This window comes from Crocodylus porosus, unplaced genomic scaffold, assembly GCF_001723895.1.
Source record: "Crocodylus porosus isolate Cpor-Errol unplaced genomic scaffold, CroPor_comp1, whole genome shotgun sequence".
In the NCBI taxonomy this organism is placed as follows: Eukaryota; Metazoa; Chordata; order Crocodylia; family Crocodylidae; genus Crocodylus; species Crocodylus porosus.
In genome coordinates, this window is record NW_017728918.1 from 27899415 (window position 1) to 27916884 (window position 17470).

Sequence of the window (17470 nt, forward strand, 5' to 3'; positions counted from 1 at the left end):
GAAGGAGGTTCCATAACCTCTCTGGATAACCTATTTCACTGTTTTACTACCCTCCTAGTGAGAAAGCTTTCCCAATATATAACCTAAACTTCCGTTGCTGCAACTTGAGACCATTACTCCTTGTCCTGTCATCTGGCACCACTGACAGCAGTCTTGATCCATCATATTTGGATCCACCTTTCAAATAATTGAAGGCTGCTAATTAAAATAACCTGAGTCTTCTCTTCTCTAGATTAAAAAAGTCCAATTCCTTCAGCCTCTCCTCATAAGTCACGTGCCCCAGGTTAGTCACATACTTCTTGAACACAATTATTTACACATTTGAACTCCAAAACATCCTGTGGCAATGAGTTCCACATGTTAAGTTATGCACTGGTAGGGACCTACCCAAATTGTGGTGGAAGTGCACTGTGCAGCAGCTCCTTTAATCTTGCTCTTTTTGCCATGTGCCTCCCCCCTCCCCACTGGTGCAAGGCCCCATTGACCCCACCAGTCCTCACTGATCAGCCAGGAGGCAAAACCATGCTTTTAAATATCCCACAGTTTTTGCCTGCCGGCCAATTAGCAACAGCCAGCAGGGCTGCCAAGGTCTCTCAGCCAATCAATAGCAGGAAGCAAAAACTGCAGTATATTTAAAAGCCTTGGGGGCAAGAAGGGAGCACAGCAAGATCAAGGTTAAAAGAGCCACTGCACAGTGCATTTGTGCTGGGATTTAGGTAGTCCCTACACAATGGGTAGAAAGGTACTTTGTTTCAGATCTGCTGCCTAAACTTTATTGGATACACCTTGTTTTTTTGGTTTGTTTTTTTTAACTGTGAGATATTACTGTTTCTATACTACTCACATTTTCAAAGACTTGCTTTGTATTTCTTCTCAGCAGTTGCTACAGAATTATCCCAGCCTTTTTAGTTTCTCCTTGTATGGAAGCTGATCCATAGCCCAGATGCTCTGTTCTCCCTCTCCATATCTTTTCTAATTCTAGTACGTTCTTTCTAAGATGGGATGACCAGAACTACAGATAGTATAAGAGGTATGTTCGCCAGCGTGCAATCCTGACATCTGCTTGATAGAAAGGATGGTTTCTTTTTACACTGCTGATCTAAAGTTACGACAAATCACTGAAAGCAAATTTAAACATTAATCGGTGTAAAGTCTGAATGCTGAAATGTGCATTGATCATACTAAGTCTAGTCATGTCATCATGGCCAGTAAGCAAGTGAAGTAGACATTACAGGCAGGCTGTACACATACACACACACACACACACACACACACTCTCTGTTCCAAATAGTAAATCAAAGTAAAACGTTCATTTTATTAAATATCTCATTATGCTTCAGTAAAACATAGAAAACCACTAGAATTCCACTAATGTTTTATACATAGATTACAACTACTCATTCAAACCAACTTCATATGAAGAACCTACTTTTCGTAACAGAATGTCCTACAACTGTGCTTTTTAGGAACTCATACATAAAATAAATTGAAATAAGAGTAGGTATAACTATAAAAATAAACCCTCTTATTAACAGTATTTCTAAAATTATAAAGGAACATCAAATTTCAAAACACTTCAGTCCAAAAGTGTTTTACTTACTATGGCAGCCTACCATTTACCACCTACTGTTATAGCTCAAAAAAATGTTAGACAAAAAAATTCTCACCATTTTGTTTATTTTGCACAATTAATAGCATATAGCTTGCAGTTAGCCCCCCCCCCCAATATAATGCATCTATCTGGATAGGTCTTTCATGCAACACAGAAACAAAAAAAGACAAAACAATTTTAAACCCCTGTGATGCAATTCCAAACTGAAAAAAAAAAGTATCAGTAAGGGGTGGGAGAGAGTGATGACAGAGGCAGATGTTAAAGATGAACCTAGTACTGACTTTGACAGACTATTAATTTATAGGGAAAAGATTCCTGGAATAGATAAGTTAAACATAATTGACTTCAGTCATTTTAAGGAAAGCAGCTTATTTCTTTCCACCTGAGAGAAATTCCCCATACCTAACTACTCTTGGGATTTATACAAAAAAAATAGATGATCCTGATCTGACATAGGAATGAACATGAATCTCAGAAAAGAGCCCTCAAAATTACTGTTTTCAAAACAATGTATGTTACCTTCAAAGATATTGTTCACTTAATTGACCAAGGCATTGTAAGGGATTTTTTTACTTATACTCTTATCATAAAGAAGCAAATTATGATCCACAACGTTTTGTTTTTAACACAGAATGAATACATTCTTCCCTTCCATAATCTCTCATCTGGAGCAACAGGCTCAGAAATGGCTTGACAGGCTCAGAAAATGAGCGGACGAAAACCTGATGGCTTTGAACACCAAAAAATGTAAGGTACTCCACCTTGGGAAGAAAACCCACAGCATGCTTATAGGTTTGGCATTGCTACACTTGCTAGCACCATGGCCAAAAGGGACTTGGGGGTCATGATTGGTCACAAGATGAATATGAGCCACCAATGTGATGTTGCAGCTGGCAAAGCTAGCAAAATTCTGGTTTGCATCTATAAATGCTTCTCTAGCAAATCCCAGGATGTCATCCTCTTACTGTACTCTGCCTAGGTGAGGCCACAGCTGGAGTACTGCATCCAATTCTGGGCTCCACAATTCAAAAAGGATGTGGAGTAGCTTGAGAGTCCAGAGGAGAGCCACGCGCATGATCAGAGGGCAGGAAAACAGGCCTTATGATGAGAGCCTGAGAGCTATGGGACACTTCAGCCTGAAAAAAACCCCCACAGGCTCAGGTGGAACCTGGTGGCTGCCTGTAAGTATGTAAGGGATGTAACATCAGGATCTGGGGGAACACCTGTTCACCAGAGTGCCCCATGGGATGACAAGGTCAAACAGTCACAAAGTTCTCCAAGACTGTTTCAGGCTGGACATAACAAAGAACTTCTTTACAGTCCGAGCCCCCAAGGCCTGGAACAGACAGGTGGTGCAAGCACCTACTCTGGACTCCTTTAAGAGATGACTGGACGTTTGTCTTGCTGGGATCCTATGACCTCAGCTGACTTTCTGCCCCTGGGGCAGGGGGCTGAACTCAACGATCTTCCGAAGTCCCTTCCAGCCCTAATGTCTATGGATCTTTGAAACAACATAATTTCTGTTCCTATCTAAAAACAGAGAAAAGAAGAATCAGTCTTCTTTCAGATTCTACTTAATGTGTATCTTATAACCCTGTCAAAACTCAAGATACTATGTACTCCAACTGCATGCATACTGAGCACAATTCTCCTAACTGAAAATCCTCCTAATGCCAACTAGAATTTATTCCTCATTGCCTATGTTGTAATAAATGTTTTCTGTACATCCATGAATCACTTAATTGCACATTACTTTTTAGCCCCATTGTCAAGTATACTGGGTTTAAGTGGGCCAGAAACATCAAAGTAGATGTCAAAGAACTGCTATTAGAATGGCAGAAGCTAGCCAGTGTCATCTACTGTTCCCTCACTTTCAACATTAGATACCCCAACAGTAGGGCAGCTGATCAGTTTCTGGGTTGCTAACATCCTAGGCTAGGGACAGATGCTCAAAAAGCCTGAGCCTGAATTGATTCAATCTTTGCAAGTTAATCTGACCTGGCTAGGCTAAATCAGTTTGGTAACTCAACAGACATCCCACACATGCAGGCACATGTCTGCAGTGGCTCAAGCTAGAAGCCGGGGGGCACTAGAGCACCTTCCCTTAATTCCACGGCACTGAGCTGAGGCAGGGCATGGCCAGGCTCCGGCAGGATGGCCCAATTAGCCCAGCAGGGAATTGATAACAGTGTTTATTACCCCACTAAGAAAACAACAGAGAGACATTACCAGCTTCCTGTTGATTCTACCCATTGATTCAGCACAGATGGTAGCTAGCATGTGGTCTTCTAGCTAATACACAGACACCTCTCTGTAGGGCACAGGGGTGGTGGGGGCGGAATTCCTGCTTAGCAGGGAGTGGTGAGGCGGAGGGTGGGGAGCAGCCCACAGTCTTAAGGGGTGGGCCCAGCCCTGCTGTGAAACAGAGAGCCCCACCCAGCTCAGAGAGTATGCTGGGGGAGTCTGGTTTATCTTAAGCCAGCAAGGGGTCTGGGACAGACACTGCATAAACTGGTTTGAGCCAAATCTGTTAAGTCTGATACTACATTAAACCAGGTGCATCTCAAACCGGTTTCAGCCATTTTCAAACTGGTTTATGTGCACTGAACATCTGTTCTGTTACAGGTTTAAACCAGTTTGAGTACTTAAATCGGTTTATGTTTAATATCCCTAGCCCTAGTGCTCATAGCGCACTGCAAGCAATTCCTCTGTAGTACACATTAATGTCAGCGCTGTGGAATAAGCACATTTACTCCTCCTGCCACTTTCAAGGCTTCAAATAATAGCCCCAAACTTCTGATACCAGTAGCCTTGAAAAAGAAGGAAGCTGCTCAGTTTTAGATGTGCTAATTTCACAGCACTGTAACTAATAAGCACTGTTTTACATTAAATTTAGTTAAATACATAGCCTTTTGCCAGACTCAAGGCTGTGTACTTCTGCAGCACATACTGCATGTATCTTGAAATTTCTGGTAAGCAACTCTGTGTCTGAATCCCAATCCCAGGGACAGAATGCTGATATTTTTCCTTTTCGTTCTTCTCACTCAAAGTTGTATCGAGGCAGATGGGTGTCTGACGCCCTTGAGCTGAATAATTAATTGCAGGATTGATATTAAATAAACAAACCAAAAAACCCCCCAACACTTGTAAATCCTAAAAAAGACTACTATAACCCATTTTTAAATTAGAGAAAAAATGTGTGATGTTTCCTTTCCTCCTCCAAATGCTGACTGTTATCAAACCTTATGCTTTAGTCTACATCCAATAAATATTTATGGAATTCTGGCATCATCAAGGGGGGCCAATCATAAAAGTTTAGGTCAAATGAAGCTGAAAAGATCCTACTCTTTAATCTATGAAAACCAACGCTCTACAGACATTTCCCAGAGCTCACTGGGAGAGATGCTCTTGAGCAGGACCTGCCCATCCACTCCTACTTACATGAACCAAGGTTGTAATTGCAGTATAGTGGTGTCTCCACATAGGTGCTCTCAAAACTTACCTCTAATGTGTTTGAGAGGAGCCACAGCAGATACCCCAAACCTTATTGTTTAGGCAGGGATGCTCCTGATAACACATCCCAAACCTAGCATTAGGCATTACCTTTTGTCAACAGCAAGCTCCCAAGAAAATTAGGTACAAATAATACTTAACGCTAATACCAGATAATTTGCAAAGGAGATTTGGATGGTGCTTTAAGTTCAAGAAAAATCTCAACAATGCTTCCCTTTCAATTTGTTCCAGTTCTTCTTGCTGAGATGAACATAATAAAATTTAACATCTCATATTGTCATGAAGTTTCACTGCAATTCCAACTTAGTTTGCTTTGGTAAGTGTTGATTATTCAATTACTTTGAAACGTCTCTGTCATACCTCCCAAACAGGCAAGATTTTAGTGCAATTTATTTTTAAAGCAATTTATTCATAAACATTTCCTGCTTAAGTATGCAAAGCCTTACATAGCCTATTTAGAAATATGACTTGGTTATAAGGAGAGGAGAGGATACACAACAGAAAGAACCTAAATTAATGTTTTGAATCCTACACTGGAAGGTGCCATGGAAGTTGTATTCTCCTTTTACATCATGCCTTGAGATTTTCTTGACTGCCGTTGTTGAAAGTCACAAGTAGGATTATTAAACCTAAAAAAAATTAGAACCAAAACAAAACTTTGCTAATTTTTCCAGTTTATAGTGTGAATTTATCTGCACCTACTATACTTCCAGTTTTGTTTCCCATTGTTGACAGTCTTTCACAAAAAGCAACCATTTAAAAAAAATGAAAATCTGGGGACGGGGAGGATTGAAAACAAAACAAACCCAGAAATTCCCAGGATTACAAAGCAGAAATAGTATCTGAACTATTACCTAATTTCTTTATTATAAAGATGAATTTCTAATTGGCACCAGCTCTTCAACAAAATGAGAGGCAGGATAAAGCATTATTTGTGCAATTGGGATACAGCATAACAACTGCAGCTGGAAAAACCTTCATGACCCATAAAATCACACACTCCTTCACTGGCACTCTAGAATCCTATTTTTTTTTTATATTTTGCTGACTTGACTTAATTTACTGGGAATATTTATTATAACATCTTAACTTTCAGAGTACTTTTGTTTGTGGTCCCCAGCACCTGTCAATGCTTCAGAAATAACTTGCCTTTGGGCCCAGTACTATGAGGCACTGAGCACTTCACTAGCAGTTGGGACTCAAGCTAAAGCTAGATTTCAACAAATAAACACCAGTCATTCCCTCCAAGTTTCCCTTCTGAGATTAAGTTGAAAACTTTATGCAGAACAGCATTTGAAAAAGTAGGCTATGCACACATTATGAGTATCTCAAAAACACTTGGGGAGGGAAGGGCAACTGTCTGGATACGGGACAGAACTACAAGACCATTTCCAATTTTAAGGGCATTGTTGCTCTCTACTTTGTTTCCAGCAGTATACTAGGCCTACAGAGAGTTATGGTTATGCATCACCCTTGATTCACTGCAGATCCAACATCAGTTGGAATCTTCACAATCATCATGAGTGATATCAATCGTGATTAAGTTGTAATGGTACCGTTACATTCATCAGCTGCAGAGCCCTTTTTAAGACAAGTATGTCTGCCTTTTGTTAGCTTCTTCAGTACACTCCACCTCCTCTCTCCCTAACATGCATGTTTTCTCCTTTCAAAATCTCTTGTCCAATATACATCAGTTTCACTGGGCGCCTCTCCATTCCAGCTCTCTTCAGGAGCTGGCAGACTGAACAACTAGGTCCTGTTCTGTACCCACAAACACCTGGCTCCCCCAAAGCTGGGCTCTTCTGCTCCTCTTCTGTCCCATTACTTCAGTTCAGGACGTCACAAAATAATTTTCCTTGCTGATTTTCAAGCACCAGATGCAGTTCTCTGACCTCCCTAGGGTTCTGAAAAGTACCATCGTTCTGTGCTCCTCTTCCCACATGGGGAGTATAACTCCTGCTTGGTTTCCTGATCAGACAATAATCTGGGGACTCTTGACTGTGCTACATTAATTGCAGAAGTAGTTAGCAACGAAGAGAAAGCTACCAACTACTGCTAAACAGTAAAGCCCCCAGAGGTCAAGAAAAACAGCTTGAAAAAACATCCAACTATTTAAGAATTCTTTCATTCGGAAAATGTTTAAGTGATGTTGTAGCTGTGGTGGTCCAAGAAATGTGTGGGTCATATCTTTTAACATACCAACTGTATATGCATATGCTCTTCAAAACAGTCCTTTCTATTAAGTCTTTGCAAGGTACCCAATTAGATCCTGGCATCTGGCAGGTATTAGTATGAACACTGATCAATCAGACTTCCAAACTGGAGAAGGGAACAAAGGGCAGGTCTAGAAACAGTGACAACAGTAGGTAAGAAGGGTCCCATTATTTTTAGTAGCAAATTTTAAAGTTGGTAATTCTTAACCTGGGTGTCAGCGCAACCGTGGATATCGCAAGATCTTTTCAAGGGTACCGTGAGGTGCGAGGAGATAAGTGCAGGCACAGACACATCCCCAAGCTTCTGAACTGCCCCCACTACCAGATCCCTCTGCAAGCACTGTAATAAATAAATCAGTTCTTGAAATGGGGTGATGCTCAGTCATAGAAGTTATGCAGAAGTGTCTGAGAAAGTTGAGAATCACTGGATTAAGTATAGGAGAGCACCCTGCATTCCAATGTCCACCACTGACTGCATCCAAAAAAAGATGATGATGTTGTTAATACTGAGCTGATAAAAATATTTTTTGCTAAGAAGATCAATTAATGTTGCTATATAAATTTTTTGGACCTCAAAAGTTACCATGAGGTCCTAAAATTCACCCAGGCCTCACCTAGACTTGAAAAATGATATACCAAAAACCATATTAGTGGGGGAAAAAACCCAAAACACATTTTTAATTAAGTACCATCTAAAACATGCTTGCATTTTCAATAGATGGTGTCTAAAGCCTTTAAAAAAGCCCAAACAAACAAATAAAAAACCCTTCTACCTGTATTAAGTAATGGCACTGATGGCCTAATCTACACCACAGGCCATTTGGGTTATGTTAGAGTTTACTGATAAGCTATTTATGTTCTGCTTTGCATCATAATCGTTTGTATACACATATTACCTTGCTCACTTGTCCCTAACAGGATTTTATAGTTCCATTCCTTCCCTAGAGCTTGGCCAAAATGGACACTCAAAAATCATGAAATCACTGCAACTATCATATCAAGACAGAAGCAGTACCAATAGGGTAAACCAGATAAAAATAACCAAGACGTAGAACCAGATTCAGGTGCGATGCATTTATGCTGGAGGTATCCACAGGAGCCCACTGCACACTGGCTAGATGACTGCTCACCATTATTGATTGACTTGATACCATTTAGTAATTTTTCCATCTAAAACCTTGCTTTGCTCATTTTGCCAACACACAAGTCAGCGTAATGAAGAAGAGAGCTATGCCAACCTTTGCCACAATACCATATAGCCTGGGTATAACCCCTGGATTCTTCTCCTGACCTTTACTGTCTTCCCTCCCCTACAGTGCTCTCCATTTAAGTTCATCTCCATGGAATTAAAAACAGGCAATACATTTACCAGCGAGTATGCACTTACCCCAACTCAGTGTAAACAAGGCCCATTAATTACAGATAGCACCTCGTGCTAATACTTTTGCACCTTCTTGAGGTTAATCACATTGGGAATTTTTATATGCGTTTCCGACACTGCACCAGGCACTTTTAAATTAGCAAGCTGTGCTAATTAAAAGCACCCACACATCACGTGCATCAATGGCACAGCACACCTCTGTGCTGAGAAAATGGGAGCAGTGTGCTTTGAACTAAAGCACAAACACGTTTTAATTGAAAGTGCACCGCTGCCATTTTCTCAACACAGAGGAGTGCTGCACCGCTGATGCATACGATGCGCGAGGCTGCAAGAATGCATCAATTTACATGTTCCAGCAGATTCAATTAAATCGAGTCTACTTCAATGTGCTATATTTCCAGTGTGTCAAAGCAGGCTCCCCACAAGTGTGTAAGTGCCCATTGTTTCTCAAAGTGTCCCAAGTTTCTAACAGAAGCCTTGAAATTGGCAGTACCTACCTAGTCATCTCAGGATGGCTTAAGAAGCCCTGAAGTTGAGGACTCCAACTGTTCAATTTAATCAGTACAATTATGTTAACAGAGTAGACAGTGGGGCCCAACATTTTGCACTTAAGTGATTTGTGCACTGAACCAACATGCAGATAACCACAGCACAAAAAAATGCATGAAGTGATCCTTTTTTACCCCATACAATTGCCAGAAGACTGACCATTGCTTTCTAGCACTGAGTATGCAACTGTCATCTATACCTTGGAGTTCTTCAGGCTAAACATATGAAAGTAACTGCAAACTCCGATTCAGCTAACCAAACAACATTGGGAATTTCTTCTATGAATTATTTCCAGAAAGGTTATGACCTAGACATAACCTATGTGGTTTAAGTTACTAGTTAAAATCAACAAAAACTTCAAATTTCCTGGCTCCCAGATGTCCTAGAGACCGTCTTCCCCTCTCTGCAATATTTAAGATTAGCTGGTTTACTCCTTTAAGGGACACTAGCAGACTGTCCACACCTGAGAACATTTTCCCTCCTTGTCCCCCAACAATCTCTCTTTGAACAGCTACAAGATTTTATGACTGTCAAGTCAAGACACAATGTTCATTTTATAAAGAAACTGGTTACTTTAGTCTAAGTTTGTCCAATCTGTTCCAAAATTCATGAAAGCCTGGGCATTTAAACTTGTTTAATATTAAGGTCAGCTGTGGTTTGCCAATGAGATTTAGAAAAATAAAGTCATTGCTATACCTGTTCCCTTTGGGAGGGAAGAGGAGAAAGTATGTAAATACATTTTTACATTTTTTTTTTAAATTAAAACACAATGCTGCTATTCCCAAGAATAACAAGTACAAAAATGTACCTGATAGAAAACAACAATTGAGGTGTTTATTTTATTCTTTTGTTATAAGGGTGCTGATTAGAATATAAATATAATTGCATTTCAATTTTCCATGCAGTGTTGCCTGTGGATCAACAATGCTTAAAGCCAAACAAAAAAAGGATACAATAAGTTGTGCTTTTTTTTTTTTTTTTTTTTAAGAAAATCCAAAGATTTTCACCAAAAGACCCCATTTTTTCCTTCCACCCCACCCCATCGGATCTCTTTTGTTCATGCTATCTTGGCTAGAAGACTTCAGAAGCTCATTAAGAGACCTGAACATTGTCACAAGCAGTTTTAATGTGAATTCTCATATTCCACAAAGCAACGCAAGGGAAGGATGCAAGCAGACAGTATCACTAGATCTATAGGAAGGTTTTGATTACTCTGAAGCTGCAGAATTTTCAAAAAATCCAGTACCTGCAAAATGGTGTGATACAGGTTAAGTTTTCTTTCAAAGGGGAAAGCAAGCAAATCACAACACAAGTTCTTAATTTTGTATTTGTACAGTATAAGAGAGGTACAGTTGTCACTTCGAAGTATCCCCAAAATAGACTGAGAAAATTGAAACATTACATTTAACTACTGTTAAGGCCATAGTAATTTACATGTTAACATTGATAAATTCACTGCTAATTATTTTGAGTAAAAACAGCCTAAACAGTTTACCCATTGTTATTAGATGCACTAGCACAGCTGAGACTATGCTGTCAGGTATTGCCAGGATGAATAAGTGGCTAAAATATGGGTGCAAGGGAAGTTTTAGAGATCAAGGTAAAATGCTATACTAACTGTTCATTATCACATGTAGCTCACAGTATACTATGAGGGGGTTTTCCATTTATACAAAACTACTGGAGTCACAAAACTGCAGAAACTAAGGCACATCATGAAGATTTGGGACCTGTCTGCACTGGACTGTGCTGATTCTTCTACAAGAAACTATCACAGTGTGCTTCATATTTATTCTTTTAATTCCCACACTTCTCACTCACAGCTTTCCATGGACCCCAAACAAGGAAGCAAAAGCAGCCTGAACCAATTATTTAAAAAAAAAAAAAGAAGAAGTGTTGATGTTGCTTTTATTTCATCACAAGTTGAGAAATCAACTACCATGTCCCTCCAAGCACTTTCAGGTTTGCTTCCTTGTCAATTACTTAAAGTTTTGTTTAAATTTTTTTTCTCCACTCTAATCAAATTGATCATCTCATCCACCACATTCAGTGAAACAAACATGTTGATATGCCACAACAATCAGTTTCCGGATGATGCAATATAATGTCATACACTGGACTCCAGGAGTAAATAACATAGGAAAGATAACCATTCCATTTTACAGGAAAAATAATGTTTTGAATACTTTTAGGCAGACAAGGTTCTTTGGGTGAATCTGATATCTTTTATTAGACCAACTTAAATGGTTGGAAAATGATTATTAAGCAAGCTTTCAAAAACCCTTAGTCAGGCTACGGAAGTTTCTGCAGTTGGTGTGTACTCTTTCTGGATGGAATGAAAAGTAGAGAAGCCAGAGGCCGGTCTGGTATGCATACAAGACAGGTAGTCAGTGAAAATGTAGATTGACACTCTGGCTGAAGTAGTCTGTCCTAATGTTGAGCCTGAAATGGTCTTCCAGGAGTTTGTGACCACTACTCCTGGTTTTCCCCAAGGGTACCCTGGTGAACAGTTGTTCACCAAGCCCTTGATATAGCAGTAAGCTGCTACCAACTCCCTCATCTGCCTTCTCTTCTTCAGGCTGAAGAGTCCCAGGTCCCTCAGCCTTACCTCATATGGCTTGCCATGCAAGTTTCTGACCATACAGATGGTCCTTCTCTGGACTCGAGCTTTTCCATGTCCTTCTCCAAGTATGGCACCCAGAACCGGATGCAGTACTCCATCTGTGGTCTCATCAACGCTGAGTAGAGTGGAAGAATCACTTCCTTGGTTTTGCTGAAGATGTATCAATTGATGCACACCAGAGTTTTATTTGCCTTGCTGGATACAGCATCGCACTGCTGGCTCATGTTCATACTGTGGTCATTTATTACACCCAGGTCTCTTTCGTTCGTAGTGCTGGTCAGATTGGCGTTGCCAAGCTTGTACATGTGCAGGGGATTGTTTGTCCCCAGGTAGAGTACTTTATATTTCTCAATGCTAAACCTCATCCGATTCTGATATGCCCAATTTGCCAGCCTGTCTAGGTCCTACCTTCAAGCATGATTATGCTTCCCCATAACTTGGCGTTGCCGAAACTGGAAAAACAAAACCCCAAACTAAAGGAGTTATTGGAAGATCCGACAAAACCTCGTTTACAACACAGTCTATAGTAATCCAAAGGGGCACACCACCCCTTGGAAAACATTTTGTAAGATATTTTCTACAGTGTAAGTTCTGTCAACTTACAGGACTAAAGTAGCTTAAGAGGCCAAAAGGTTCATGAGGTTCAATTACCTTTAACAAGCAGTTTATCTCGAACTGACACTCTCCGAGTAGAATCGGAAGCTGGATTGGATGCACGGGGCCCTTTGACACCATCATCCCGCTTCAGTTTGCTTGCCAGCGTTAGCATAACTGCTACCATCAATCTAGAACGCAAGCATCAGAGAGACTGGTAAGCACACCTCAAAGTGCAAGACTACCAAAATAGTTATTAAAAAAAGTTAATAATTACATAAAGTATTTTGAGTTCCAGATAAATGACAGTTCAGTGGTATCCACAGTATGCTACTCAGTGGCAGTAAAAGCCACTTGCAAAAGCCATTAAGGAAATGTTATTGTGCAAGACGACAAATGACTGCACCCAATAAAAGCCATTAATGTTTCAGGACTTCAGGTTAAGCACTGAATTGAATATTTGAAGTTGGGTTGAGACAAGTCCGGGTGTAAATATGGAGTGAACTGGCTTACAGTGCATCAGGTTCTAGCACAGAATCAATTACAGCAGAGAAATTTCAGTAAGTTTCACTCTGCTTTCAAGGAAATTTCTTTCTGATAAATTAGCTAAACATACCACTTCCTGAACTTATTTCTACAGAATTTCAATAAAGAAGCCCATCTGAGTGATCAGAGAACCTTTAAGAAGTTGCAAATACGAAAAGACCGTGCATATCCATAGAGACCAAGGTGCAGACATCAAAAGCTGTATTCAGAAACAACTCTTCCTCCCAACAGTTCTGGCCATGCAGAACATCAGGGAAGGGAGATACCACTGAATAGGAAGAGGTAACACAAAAATCTCTGGTCCTGAGGCAGCTTTGACAATTACCAGTATCTACAGTGAACGGAGATACCGTTCTCTGTTAGGTGCTCCTTACCATTATCACAGTAAATACCTAGATAGGTACAGAGGCTCAAAGATGGAAGTGATATTTTGTTATAGCAGTCCTCCCTGAAAGGAACTAAGAAAGAGTTGCCCAGTAAGTCGCTATCCAACCCCCCCTGCACGGAGTCATTTATTACATTAATAGGCAGCATATAAAGGTCAGTGCTTGAAAATGCCAAAAAGCAAAGCCAGAATGCACTGATAAAAAAAAAAACAAAAAAAAAACAAAAAAAACCCTGAATGTAGATAATTGTTTTTTGCCAGCGGTTATGCCACCAAAAGGAATGGAAAAGCCAAAACATTGAGGCCCCCATTCTTGGAGGGGAGGAGAGGGTACATTCTTAAGCTGCCATATATGAATTAACTAAATCAAGGTAGAGGAGAAAAAAAATCCCAAGCCAGGACAGCTTGGGTCTTTACACACAAGTTGTCAAGTTGAATAAAAAGTGACAGAAAAGCAGGAAGGGGCAGAATTACATAGGGCCTTTAAAATATTCCATAGGAGTATGAATTTGGAGTGGAAAACAGAAAACCAACTGAAACCCTCTCTCTCTCTCTCTCAATGCAGTGGGAACACCACGGAGGCCAATTTGAGATGTGCTATGAAATGAAGGATCTGGTAGAACCCCCTGCACATGGATGCTCCTTTCTTGTGAGCAGTTCACAAAATTGAACTTTATCAGATCCCTGCATCAGCAGCTTTTTCACCCTCTTATCACACTCATTCATACCACAAAATAAAAAGCCACTAAGGAAAAACCTTAGCCTTGCCAATTTGGCCAAGTCCACTGTAAAATCTTAAAGAAGCAATGTGGTTCGAGACTGGGATTTACATGCCTAACTTGAGAAGAACCTGAAAGTGCTGGTGCATTTGGTAAAGGAGCATATAAAATTAAAGTATTCAGAATAAAACTCAAAACACAACATGGCAAAGACGTGTACCAGTAAGGTCATCTTAAAAGGAAAACAGTTTTCATAGTATCAGCTGGCATGCTGTACTGATAAGAAATGCAAGAAGATTGAAAGCACCAAGATAGCAAGATCTGGTACTAGGCTACCAACTCAGACTAGACAAAGCCATGTATCCAGGGCAAATATAAATCTAATTAAGGCAAAGTACGCCAGGCAGAATGGAAATTCATTGGTTCTCTCTCTGGAACAGAAGAAGGGACAGAAAACAGTCCAAGCAGCTGTGCTCCTTCAATGCAGAAAGGGGGAAGAGAAACAAGCTCAAAGGAGGTTCTACTTTTAAGGGCAGTGGGATGGAAGACCAGATAAGCTGGGCATGTAGTCCTGCTCTTACAGGGCCCTTGTTTCAAAGCTCAGCTTCCAATTGCTGTAATTTCAATGGGAGTTATACACCTAAACACCTTTGTGGACCTGGCTCCTGCTGCTTTGCACCAAAGCACAAGAGCACAGCAGAAGGCAGGGAGGAGTCACCTCTACCAGCAAAGAGATGCAGGTAACCACGCTGGTCTGAAGTCAGGCAGAAGGCAAAGGAGAGATGCGCCTTGTGGACTAACTCAGTGGTGCTCTGGTTTTTAGCCCCAAGGGCCAAATGAGGGCTGATCCATGAGCCAGCCTGAACCTGACAAGGCCAGGCCCTGTGCACCTGGATAGGGTCTGGGTGTCACGCATGGGGATCTACTTCTGGCAGCCTGCCCCCCTTGCCAGCCCCAAGAGCCCAGTGTGGCAGCAGGGGAGCAGCAGCTCCAAATTCCCAAAGGGAGCAGGGCACTGTGAGCCAAATGATGCAGTTCAGGGGTCAGCTGCTGGACGAACCCGATCAGAGGCAGGAGTGTTTGTTTGCCCGCTTCGTCGGTGGCGCCTGCCAAGGTGCCGAAGCCGAGCAGAGCAGAGATCTGTGCAAGTGCCCGACCCAGGGACAGGGAGAAGCCGGGGTCCCTCCGGGGGTTAGACGAGAACCCAGAGCCGCCCTGAAGAGGGAGGGGGCCGGAGGGGCGCGGAACAGAGACTGGCGCCCCTGGGAGGGGCAGCGCGGGGCCCCCGACCCGGCCGGTCCAGGGTTGTGGCCTCCCGCCGGCCCCGCCTCTCAGACCACCGCGGAAGCCGCTGCTCAAAAGCCTCGACGGCGGCTCCCCCCACCCCGGCCCGCCCGCCGGAGGGGGGGGGGCGGCCCCAAGCCGGAGCAGTAGGGGAGCGCAGCTGCCGGCGGGCCGGGCCGCGCTCACCTGGCCGCCGCCTCAGGTCCCGGCTCCCGCCGCAGCGGCCAACACCATCCCCGCGGGGCCCGAGCCGGGAGCGGGCCGCAGCCTCCTCCTCCCACAGCGGCTGCAGAGCCGGAAGTGGGGGGCGGGGCTGGGGGCGGGGCGACACACCCGTATTCAGTGTTTGCAACAAGAACTTTATCAGCACCGTGCAGTGGTACGAACACGGCGGCCTCCGGCCTGGGAGGACTGGAGGGCACGAGTCTCGTCCCGTGCCGCGATCTTGCGTGACCGGCTAAGACTTCCCCCGTGCTTTTCCCTCGCGGGCGGGGGGGCAGTAGAAGCTGTTGCTATTTAAAGGAGCAGCGCGGGGCGGCGCGTTCTGCCGAGTCACCGTGACTCAGCGCTGCCGGGCGGGCGAGCGCACAGAGCTGTCCGGCTTCCCCCGCCCGCGCGGGCCTCTCGCCCTCCCCCTGCTGCAGGGCTCTGGATAGGGGTGCGCGCAGCACGCACATGAACACCCTCCCTTTCGGTGGAGAGCAAAACCACATGGGCGGGCTCGGTTGAATCAGAAAGGTAACTGCCTCCACCAGCACTGCCGCAATGGAAAGGCCGCTGCTGTTCCCAGGTAGTGGGTTCCATAGTTTGGCTGGAGCAGGAACCGGAAGTTGGGAGTGCAGCTGCACCACTGCCCTCCCGCCGGGCCCACCCCAGCTGCAGCCTTCTTCTTGGGCCTCTGACACCGAGCGCAGCCCACGGGCAGCTCCCGCAGGCTCTTTGTGTTTTGTCCTCCCCGGCCCACTCCCACTGTTTTATTCAGACTGCAGTGAAGGAGTGCTTGTACATGCAACAAAACTGGCCTTTACAGTGGCTTGATTGCCCTTTCGCACCGCTTTAATGGCATTGCTATTTACATGTTCAGAGGTGTATTTTGCTTTAAATGACTTGTGTAGCAAGCTAAAACCCCTCGGAGGTATTTTAGTTTGATACAGAACAAAATGCAACAGGGTGCTGGAAGCCAACGTGCTTGGGCTTCCAGTGTCCCATGCACCATTCCCACTGTCAGCATACCCAGCCGCCCTCCTGCTGCCTTGCTGTACTGTCCCCGAGGGCAAGCCAGCCATTTCTGAGAGGTCCCAGGTGGTGAGAAGGCAGCAGGGACGGTGCACAGGGTGCTAGAGCCTACTTGTCTCTCCCATGGTGAGTGAAGAGGCGGTGGCAAGCAGTCTCTGAGCTGTGGGGGATCCCAGTCCTTCCCTCCATGATGGCAGCACCTTCCAGGTGGCCCCTGCCCACTAGCACCCAGCCCAACGGAGAGAAAAAAAAGAGTCTGCCTGCCTGAGCAGAATGAGGTCTGGTGCTGCCCTCCATGGTGGCAGCAAGTCCCAGGCAGCACCAGCCTGCTAGCAGATCACCCAGGTGGTCCCATGGGATGCTGCTGCCATAGAGGGAAGCATGGGACCTTGCACAGCTCAGGCAGGGAGAGTGGGGAAAAAAGATCAGGCTCCTTGTCACTTTTTCTCTTCAGTTGAGCCTGCCTGCACAAGCTGCCACCGGGTCACACAGCCCCCAAGATGTGCGAGTCCTGGTCCTTCACAGTGGTGTCACCCCCCAGGTGCTAGCAGGTGGGTGCTGCAGGGAAGGGAGGGAATGGCTAAGTTCCCCTGCAGCTCAGGGACTGCTTGGCCTGTTGCTGGCAGCTCGTCCTTCCCCCCTGCTGCAGGAGAGGCAGGGGAAAAAAAGAGATTGGGCCCCTTCACCCTTGTACACATGGTGGAGGTTTTGTTCACCCTAAATTGAAATGGTGGGTTTTTAAATGACACAATTAAAAATGCATTGTTTCAACATAGGGAGAACGAAACCCCCCGTCACCTGAACAAGCACCCCAG

General features: G+C 43.6%; 1 protein-coding gene across 1 annotated transcript in view; it reads right to left on the minus strand.

Annotated features, from left to right (window-relative positions):
* Positions 1-15724, minus strand: part of UBE2F (ubiquitin conjugating enzyme E2 F (putative)) — a 133746-nt gene extending 118022 nt beyond the window's left edge. The window contains exons 1-2 of the mRNA XM_019537425.1: positions 15606-15724; positions 12543-12676 (exon numbers count right to left, since the gene is read on the minus strand). Coding sequence (XP_019392970.1) covers positions 12543-12672 — 130 coding nt within the window. The 5' untranslated portion in view covers positions 12673-12676; positions 15606-15724. The remainder of the gene's footprint in view (positions 1-12542; positions 12677-15605) is intronic.
* Between the last annotated feature and the right edge of the window lie 1746 nt (positions 15725-17470).